This window comes from Bufo gargarizans, chromosome 3 (genome assembly GCF_014858855.1).
Source record: "Bufo gargarizans isolate SCDJY-AF-19 chromosome 3, ASM1485885v1, whole genome shotgun sequence".
NCBI lineage: Eukaryota > Metazoa > Chordata > Amphibia > Anura > Bufonidae > Bufo > Bufo gargarizans.
This window is the reverse complement of record NC_058082.1, coordinates 527,570,565-527,580,929: the sequence shown is the minus strand read 5'-3', so window position 1 is coordinate 527,580,929 and position 10,365 is coordinate 527,570,565. Positions and strand designations below refer to the sequence as shown.

Sequence of the window (10,365 nt, the reverse complement as noted above, 5' to 3'; positions counted from 1 at the left end):
GCCAGTGCTTCAAGAGCCACCACACACAGACATATCCAGAACATGGGCTACAACTATCGCATTCCTTATGTTAAGCCCCTCATGACCCAGACACAAGATCAGAAGCATCTTACCTGGGCTAAGGGAAAAAAAAGGACTGGACTCAGAGGAAAGTAAATATGGCCTTTCATTTGTAAATCAATGTCCCAGAGTCTGGAGGAAGAGTGGAGAGGCACACAATCCAAGTTGCTCGAGGTCCAGTGTGAAGTTTCCACAGTCAGTGATGGTTTGGGGAGCTATGTCATCTGCTGGTGTTGGTCCACTATGTTAAATCAAGTCCAAAGTTAGCACAGCCGCCTACAAGCACATTTTACAGCACTTTATACTTGCATCTGCTGACAAGCCCTATGTAGATGCCGATTTCATTTTCCAGCAGGACTTGACACCTGCCCACACTTCCAAAAGTACCAATACCTGATTTAATAATAACAATATAACTGTGCTTGATTGGCCAGCAAACTCACCTGACCTTCAGTAAACCCCATAGAAAATCTATGGGGCATTGTCAAGAGGAAGATGAGAGACACCAGACTCAACGATGCAGACAAGCTGAAGGCCCCTATCAAAGCAACCTGGGCTTCTATAATACCTTAGCAGTGCCATAGGCTGATCGCCTCCATGCCACATCGATGCAGTAATTCATGAAAAAGGAGCCCAGACCAAGTATTGAGTGCATATACTGTACAGAATTTTCAGTAGGCCAACATGTCTGTATTAAAAATAATTTTTAAATTGATGTTATACTGTATAATATTCTAATTTTCTCAGATACTCACTTGGGTTTTCATTAGCTTTAAGCCATAGTCATCAACATTAAAAGAAAAAAAAAACACTTGAAAAAAGATCACTCTGTGTGTAATGATGCATGAGCTTCCCTTTTTGAACTGAATTACTGAAATAAATTCACTTTTTGATGATATTCTACATTTTTGAAATGCAGTAGTAGATTGAATGGAAGTTGTATGTTTACTTGCTCTTACAAACGAAAGCAGAACAATGCAGGGTGTCCTCTTCTTATTCCTATGGCATTTTAAGTGTCTATTTAGTCTAGTATGCAGATCTATTAAAGCTGGTAATTAATACACCAGCCTTAAAGGGAACCTGTCACCAGGATTTTGTGTATAGAGCTGAGGACTTGGGCTGCTATATGGCCGCTAGCACATCCGCAATACCCAGTCCCCGTAGCTCTGTGTGCTTTTATTTGGTAAAAAAAAACGATTTGATACATATGCAAAGTAACCTGAGATGAGTCCTGTCCCTGACTCATCTCACATACAGGACACATCTCAGGGTAATTTGCATATGTATCAAATCGTTTTTTTTACACAATAAAAGCACACAGAGCTATGGGGACTGGGTATTGCGGATGTGCTAGCGGCCATCTAGCAGCCCATGTCCTCAGCTCTATACCCAAAATCCTGGTGACCGGTTCCCTTTAAAGGGGTTTTCCGAGACATAAATACTTATGACCTATCTTCTGGATAGGTCATAGGTATCTCATAGGTGGGGTTCCAACATCTGGGACACCCACAGATCAGCTGTTCGTGAAGGCAATAGTGCTTGCAGTAGCGCTACAGCCTTCTTGCTGCTTTCGCTAGGCCTAGTGATGACACGTTCATCAGTCACATGGCCTGTGGACAGCTCAGCCCCATAGAAGTGAATGGGGCTGAGCAGCTATAGAAAGCACAGCCGCTCTACTATGTACGATGCTGTGCTTGGTGAGCATGGAGAAGGCCTCTGTGCTCTCAGGACCACTGGTGCCTTCTCCAACAGTTGATTGGCAGGGGTCCCGTGTGTCAGACCCCCATCAATCAAATACTGATGACCTATCCAGAGGATAGGTCATCAGTATTTGAATCTAGGAAAACCCTTTTAACTAGAAGTCTGTTGGAGTAACTCATGACAAATTTGAGTTGCTCACCTCTTAATAAATTTGGTATATCAGATGCAGGTGTAGATTTGCACTTAAACTTGTGTCATGTTCAGTCTTTAGACTTAAAGGGGTTGTGTCACTTCAGCAAGTGGGATTTATCATGTAGAGAAAGTTAATACAAGGCACTTACTAATTTATTGTGATTGTCCACCCTGCAATCTATCAGCGATGGCCATGCTTGTACACTATAGAAAAAATTACCAGCCTCTTGTGGCCGGGACAGTGGGAGTGCTCATAGGCCGGTACTTTTTTCTATAGTGTACAAACACAGCCACCACTGATGGATTGCAGGGTGGTCGTAACCATGGAAACGACCAGTGTATAATGAGAACACAAAATGGCCATGAAGAAGGACACAAGTCCAAAACAGGTAGGCCGGCTACATGAGTTGCATGACTTGAACATTTTTTCCATACTATTTTAGCATTAATATCAAAGAAGCACTGCAGGATTTTTTTCTTTGTCTATACAGTGCAGAATAGGCCATTATTAAAGGACGAGATTTAATGACTCTTGTGTGCGTCTTGTGTGCGTCTTACGTATGCCTGTTTTATTTGATATGTAATTTGTGAGTTGTCAGGAAAGGGGAAAGGTGGCTCATAAGTGAAAAAAGATGCATTTTTCTTTCATAAGATATATTATAATGTGTATAAGACACTATTGTACTAACAGTGCCTATGTAATTTTGTTCGACAATTTTGTACAGTGTGTCAAGTGTAATCCCTTCCGCCCTTTCAGAAGCTGAGCGGTGACACCCAGAACTAATGTCTGTGATCTGCAATTGTTGATCACAGACATTTAACCCCTTAGAGCCATGGTCAGTTGCAACCATGGCATCTTAGTGGCTTTTCCCTGAGAGCTCAGAAGGAAAAGCCCCCTTGTGCTGAGATCGGGGAAGCCGTTCTTTGTGGTAGCCTCACGCCTCTCACAGTAAAACATTCCACAAGCAGGGCTCCATAGGAACATATTGAATCTCCCATAGACTGCAATAGTGATTCATTGCTGTCTATGAGAGAAGTGATCTGATATAATATATATATGTGGTATCTCTATAATCATACTGAAAGGGAGAATGAAGACAACAGGTCAGTTTTACCACATAGGGAGCTCCATAAAAAAAAAAAATATATAAAACCATAGCAGGACTGCTTTTTTTTTCCAGTTCCACCTCATTTGGATTTTTTTCCAGCTTCCCTCTGCATTATAGGCATTAGAAAGTACAAGCTATGGCTATGAGAAGGCTCAAAGTATAAATGAAAATACGGAAAATCACAAGGCTCGGAAGGGCTTAACATTGAAATATCACAAATTTATTCAAATGAAAATGTCAATGCTTTGTTTCATTTTATAAAGGCATAAGTAAACTTCCATGAACATTCTCCTCACCACTTTGTGGTTTTGCCCACATTTCCAAGGACATGATATTGCAATAAAAAGAATACTTATTTACTCATTTCTAAATTCTTACAAAGCATAATCTATTTACAGAATGTGCTCTTTATAAAGCCGTCAAACAATTAGCCTTGCTCTATTGTTTCCTTTTTCATGCATTATTCTCCTGAAGACATATGTATTCTTCTGTTTCAGATGTTGAAAGAACAGGCGACATTAAATCAATTTTCTGTAAAAATGAAAATAAATAAAAATCACATGATATTTTTTTGCCATTACCTAATTTTTATTACACAAGGTATGTAATTTGTCCTCTCTTTCTAGATAATGCTTAATTTGTTTTGAAGGCAACACCACTTCCTCAGTACAACCAGCTTCCTAACACTTTAATGACATACAGTAAGCTATATCAGTGGCTCGTGCCTGCCGCTACTCTACTTACCCTCCTTCTCTGGCTGATCTTCCTCTGCTCCCCTGCTGTGGGAGCCACAGCCTGATTCTTGTCAGTAAAGCCCCTCCTTTACCCATAGGTGCATGCTCCCGTGGCTCCTAAAGGGCCAGTGTACACATTCACAGCAGCAAATAGCTGACTACCTTTGGGTACTTAAGGCATCTTCCCCTAGCTTGATAGTTCCCTGCAAAGGTGTGCTGTATTCGTTTGTCTGCCAGTGTACCGATTTCTTCCTGTTTGCTTGATTCTGATCCTCTGTTGCCTGACCTGTGCCTAATCTCTGTATTGACCCTTTGCTGCCTGCCTTCACTTCAGACTGTATATCCCATTGCTCGTACCCTGCCTGCCCCGACTACAGTTTTATTTGATCCCTTGGTGCCATTCATTGGTATCTCAGACCCCTGGGTTGGCTGTCAATCACACAGACTACTCCAAGAGGTAGCAGCCTGGTGATTACCCTGCATACCAAGGGCATCTGTCAGTACCCATTCATTGATGTAGCCATAGGCTTGTTTTTTGTAGGATGGGTTATTGTTTAATTGTAATTTTGCAGGTATTGTTTTTATGGTTATCACTGTGTGGTATAAAGGACGTGTTAACTTTATTTTTATAGGGTTTTCTGCATAATTAACCCTTAGGATTTGTTTTCATTTTTCTTCCCTATCTTCCTTGAGCCATAACTTTTTTATTTTTTCTGTTCACAAAGCTGTATTTTGGGGGACAAGTTGTACTTTCTAATGCCACCATTTATTATGGGATACAATGTAGTGGGAAGCAGGAAATAAATTCCAAATGGGGTGGAATTGGGAAAAAAAAGCAATTCCTCCACCGTTTTACGAGTTTTATTTAGTGTTGGGCAGAATATTGCGTGTGCTCGAGTCAGTGTATTTGAATCTAATTTAGCCCCTATTTCTGAAAAGTTTCTGGCAGTAGTCAAACTCACAACCTTCTACATTACAGACAAGAATGTTAACCACTACACTATAGAGCTGCATGGCCAGTTACTTAAAAAAATAAAAAAATAAATGAGACTTCTGCTGTATAGGAATACTTGGTGTTCCTAATAATTCTTTAGGTGAGTGTATATTCTAAATATATAATAATATATGTAAATATATTAGGGCAAAAAACATATATACAGTGGGGTGCGAAAGTTTGGGCAACTTTGTTAATCGTCATGATTTTCCTGTATAAATCGTTGGTGGTTACGATAAAAAATGTCAGTTAAATATATCATATAGGAGACACACACAGTGATATTTGAGAAGTGAAATGAAGTTTATTGGATTTACAGAAAGTGCGCTATAATTGTTTAAACAAAATTAAGCAGGTGCATACATTTGGGCACTGTTGTCATTTTATTGATTCCAAAACCTTTAGAACTAATTATTGGAACTCAAATTGGCTTGGTAAGCTCAGTGACCCCTGACCTACATACACAGGTGAATCCAATTATGAGAAAGAGTATTTAAGGGGGTCAATTGTAAGTTTCCCTCCTCTTTTAATTTTCGCTGAAGAGTAGCAACATGGGGGTCTGAAAACAACTCTCAAATGACCTGAAGACAAAGATTGTTCACCATCATGGTTTAGGGGAAGGATACAGAAAGCTGTCTCAGAGATTTCAGCTGTCTGTTTCCACAGTTAGGAACATATTGAGGAAATGGAAGACCACAGGCTCAGTTCAAGTTAAGGCTCGAAGTGGCAGACCAAGAAAAATCTCGGATAGACAGAAGCGACGAATGGTGAGAACAGTCAGAGTCAACCCACAGACCAGCACCAAAGACCTACAACATTATCTTGCTGCAGATGGAGTCACTGTGCATCGTTCAACCATTCGGCGCACTTTACACAAGGAGATGCTGTATGCGAGAGTAATGCAGAGGAAGCCTTTTCTCCGCCCACAGCACAAAAAGTGCCGCTTGAGGTGGGCTAAAGCACATTTGGACAAGCCAGCTTCATTTTGGAATAAGGTGCTGTGGACTGATGAAACTAAAATTGAGTTATTTGGCCATAACAAGGGGCGTTAAGCATGGAGGAAAAAGAACACAACATTCCAAGAAAAACACCTGCTACCTACAGTAAAATATGGTGGTGGTTCCATCATGCTGTGGGGCTGTGTGGCCAGTGCAGGGACTGGGAATCTTTTCAAAGTTGAGGGACGCATGGATTCCACTCAGTGTCAGCAGATTCTGGAGACCAATGTACAGGAATCAGTGACAAAGCTGAAGCTGTGTCGGGGTTGGATCTTTCAACAAGACAACGACCCTAAACACTGCTCAAAATCCACTAAGGCATTTATGCAGAGGAACAAGTACAACGTTCTGGAATGGCCATCTCAGTCCCCAGACCTGAATATAATTGAAAATCTGTGGTGTGACTTAAAGAGAGCTGTCCATGCTCGGAAGCCATCAAACCTGAATGAACTAAAGATATTTTGTAAAGAGGAATGGTCTAAAATACCTTCAACCAGAATCTAGACTCTCATTGGAACCTACAGGAAGCGTTTAGAGGCTGTAATTTCTGCAAAAGGAGGATCTACTAAATATGGATTTCATTTCTTTTTTGTGGTGCCCAAATTTATGCACCTGCTTAATTTTGTTTAAACAATTATAGCACACTTTCTGTAAATCCAATAAACTTCATTTCACTTCTCAAATATCACTGTGTGTGTCTCCTACATGATATATTCAACTGACATTTTTTATCGTAAAATCAAAGTGCAGTATCTGTGGATCACTGCAGCTGAGTAATGGATTTAAGGTGCTGTTGGTTTATGTGACCCACCCAGTCACAGAAAGGGATACAAAATGATATAGGATAAACCAGGAACTCAAGTATGGAGTAAATTGATAGGGATATTTATTCCCACAATAACAGTAAAATATAACAATAAAATTCACCAATAAAATTCACTAATAAAACATTATAAAACACTTTAAACCGTAATAGCAGCAATATAGGACATGTGCACTAGATAGCAGCAATAGACATATGCATTAATTGATATAAAGCAGCATTGGGCATATGTGGCTTGTAAATACTGAAGTCGTTGGGTTCAGAAAACAAGGAAAACGCAGGAAAAAAACGTAATTGGTAGCAAAGTCTTATAAGCGCTCCTTTGGTTTCGATAATACTGAATTTGCACAGCGGTGGCGTCCCACCGATTTGAGCAACTCTGTTGCTAAGTTTTACCTGGCCAGTAGTCTTTCTTTCTCCTACGTCCGGATCTGTGGAAATTCGCTGTGAGCGCTGTGTCACCTGGATATCCTACTCACCGTAGGAGAAAGAAAGACTACTGGCCAGGTAAAACTTAGCAACAGAGTTGCTCAAATCGGTGGGACGCCACCGCTGTGCAAATTCAGTATTATCGAAACCAAAGAAGCGCTTATAAGACTTTGCTACCAATTACGGTTTTTTCCTGCGTTTTCCTTGTTTTCTGAACCCAACGACTTCAGTATTTACAAGCCACATATGCCCAATGCTGCTTTATATCAATTAATGCATATGTCTATTGCTGCTATCTAGTGCACATGTCCTATATTGCTGCTATTACGGTTTAAAGTGTTTTATAATGTTTTATTAGTGAATTTTATTGGTGAATTTTATTGTTATATTTTACTGTTATTGTGGGAATAAATATCCCTATCAATTTACTCCATACTTGAGTGCCTGGTTTATCCTATATCATTTTGTATCCCTTTCTGTGACTGGGTGGGTCACATAAACCAAGAGCACCTTAAATCCATTACTCAGCTGCAGTGATCCACAGATACTGCACTTTGATTTTACTTGATCCACCTCTTCTGATGAGCTCCTCAGCTGAGAACATGGATATATGGAGTTTTATTGAGACAAAAAAACAATTGATAGATTCTTTTAGCTTTGATGACAGATCATGCTATTCGGAGTCTGTAGCGGGAGTTTTTGGAGAGCTTGAAACCCTATTGTTGAAACAAATAAAACAACAATGGGAGATTAAATCCCTTACACAGTATATTAAGAATGGGATTATCCCAAAGGGACTACAGCTCTCAAAGACTCCAGCACAAGATCTCTGTGAAGACAAGTTTAATACAGAGTGGGATCAATTACTTAAAAACCAGTCTATTTTATTAATGGAATTAATAATTAAGAGACGGGTACAGATCTTAGACGAATTATCTGGAAAAATTATGAAGATTAAAGATAAAGTTGAAATGTTTCCAAAAAATGAGGATTATAATAATTGGCAACAAAGGATCTGTAAAAATATAGACAAATTGGAACAAGAAATAATAGATAAAAAAATGAAAAAACATAGTAGACGACACTCAGCTAATGATAGGGAACATATAAGCGAGATAGTGCAGGCAAAAGAAATCACTGTACAACATTCAAAAGTAAAAGGGAAAAATAAACACAAAGAAACGCACAGAAATACTATAGAAGAAATAGACACCAATTTAGACACTAATATAAAAACTTCAAATAAATATGAAGTATTGAGCAGGGAACCTTTTTTAGATCAAAGCCCTGCACACTACCGAACTCAGAATACACGACAACGTATACAACACTCCCCGAAGAGAGTGCATCACTTAGATCCACCTGCCCAACACACGTACAATTTACGGAACAAGCATACCACACAGAATTGGAAACCCCCGAATCCCAACTCACATTGGAGGCACAACAGAACACCAGACAGGTCACTAGATTGGATACCAGACTATCAAAGACCAAAAGAAAGACACGAAGGGCAAAGAGAAAGATACAGACACAGATATTAGATTCAGCAACACTATCACCAAGCTCTATCATCAATCTGAGTGGAGCTAATTTAACATCATCCCAAATATCCTTATTAAACAAAGGCCTCAAATTTGCCCCAAGTACGCGGCTAAACAAATTCGATACCTATGTGGGCATAGAAAAATTTGTAAGGAAAATCTGTCTTAAAAAGTATTTTATGAAGAATCCTATCACATCACAATCACAGGCAACATCTGGCTTTATTCATACAGAATTAAAAGCCAGGTCGACTAAATATCCCAGAAATGAGATCAGTCCAGAGATTGAAACATTTAGGAAGAATGTAGAAAGGGACATTAGAATTTTAGGAGGTGCAAAGAACAATAAAAAAACGAATCTCTCCAATCAGGAGATTGCAGCAATTAAACAGTTGCAGAAGGATGACGATATTACTATACGCCCTGCCGATAAGGGCGGTGCGATAGTAATCCTAAATACTGATGACTATAATAGAGAATGCCAGAGACAACTGTTGGATACAAATGTATATACTAAATTAAGAGCTGATCCTACTAATGATTTTTATCCGCAATTGAAACAATTATGTGAAAAAGGTATAAGGGGAAACATTCTACTAGAAAGTGAGGCTAATTTTATATTAAGTACACAGTGTAGACTTCCTGTATTTTACTATCTGCCGAAGATACACAAAAGCCTTACTAATCCCCCTGGCCGCCCTATAATTTCGGGGATTAATTCCCTCACAGCCAACCTTTCCCAATATGTGGATCACCAATTGCAACCGGTAGTTAAAAAAACAAAATTTTATCTAAAAGATACCACACAGGTAGTAAAAATATTAGAGGAATTAATGGTAGAAGAGAATTGGACATTGGGGACTCTCGATGTCCGATCCCTTTATACATCCATCAGGCATGATCAGGGACTTGCGGCATTGAGATCTCAACTTGACAAGAGTGGTCATTTTAAAGTAGCACAAATAGAATATATTTTAGAAGCAGTGAATTTTATATTGAAGCACAATTATTTTGCTTTTAACACAGAATTCTTTTTACAGGAATCTGGTACCGCGATGGGCACCAGGTTCGCACCCAGCTACGCAAATCTTTTTATGGCGAATTGGGAGGATGAATATATTCAGCCAATACTGGGTGCGGATCTGGTGCTCTGGAAGCGGTACATAGATGACGTGATTTTTATTTGGAGAGGCACGGATTTGGCGTTGGGTTCCTTCCTGTCGAACATCAATCTAAACGATCAGAACCTTCAGTTTACAGCGAACCTGAGTAAAACAGGGATTGAATTTCTAGATCTGAAGATTGATGTTGATAGGGATAAACTGAGCTGTAGTACTTATTATAAATCCACAGCCAGGAACAATTTTATTTTACATTCAAGCTGCCACCTCCCAAGGTGGCTGCTTAATGTACCAACAAGCCAATTCAGGCGCCTCAAGAGGAATTGCACGAAGAATGAGATATTTGAAAATGAGGCCGAAATACTGAAGCAGCAGTTTGTCGAAAAAGATTACCCAAATGACTGCATCGAAAAAGCCCTGAATAAAGTAAAAAATCTAGATCGACGAGATTTTTTTGCAGAGAAACCAGTTGCATTAAGTAGTGATGGTATGACATGTGGGGAGTTACAAATAATTCTGCCCTTTAACACCCAGTACAAAAAGATTGAAACCATCATTGTTAAACACTGGTCATTTCTGCAGAAAGATAAAATCATAGGACCATTGATGCCGACAAAACCAAAAATAATCTATACTCGTGCCAATAATCTAGGTTCAAAA

The 10,365-nt window shown here is 39.4% G+C and overlaps 1 protein-coding gene across 3 annotated transcripts in view; it reads right to left on the bottom strand.

The window, feature by feature from the left end:
- Positions 1 to 3,260: 3,260 nt before the first annotated feature.
- The window catches only part of LOC122930546 (interleukin-5 receptor subunit alpha-like), a 59,414-nt gene continuing 52,309 nt past the window's right edge, over positions 3,261 to 10,365 (bottom strand). For all 3 annotated transcript variants that reach the window (XM_044284018.1, XM_044284016.1, XM_044284017.1), the window contains one exon: positions 3,261 to 3,593. In XM_044284018.1, coding sequence (XP_044139953.1) covers positions 3,516 to 3,593 — 78 coding nt within the window. In that variant the 3' untranslated portion in view covers positions 3,261 to 3,515. The remainder of the gene's footprint in view (positions 3,594 to 10,365) is intronic.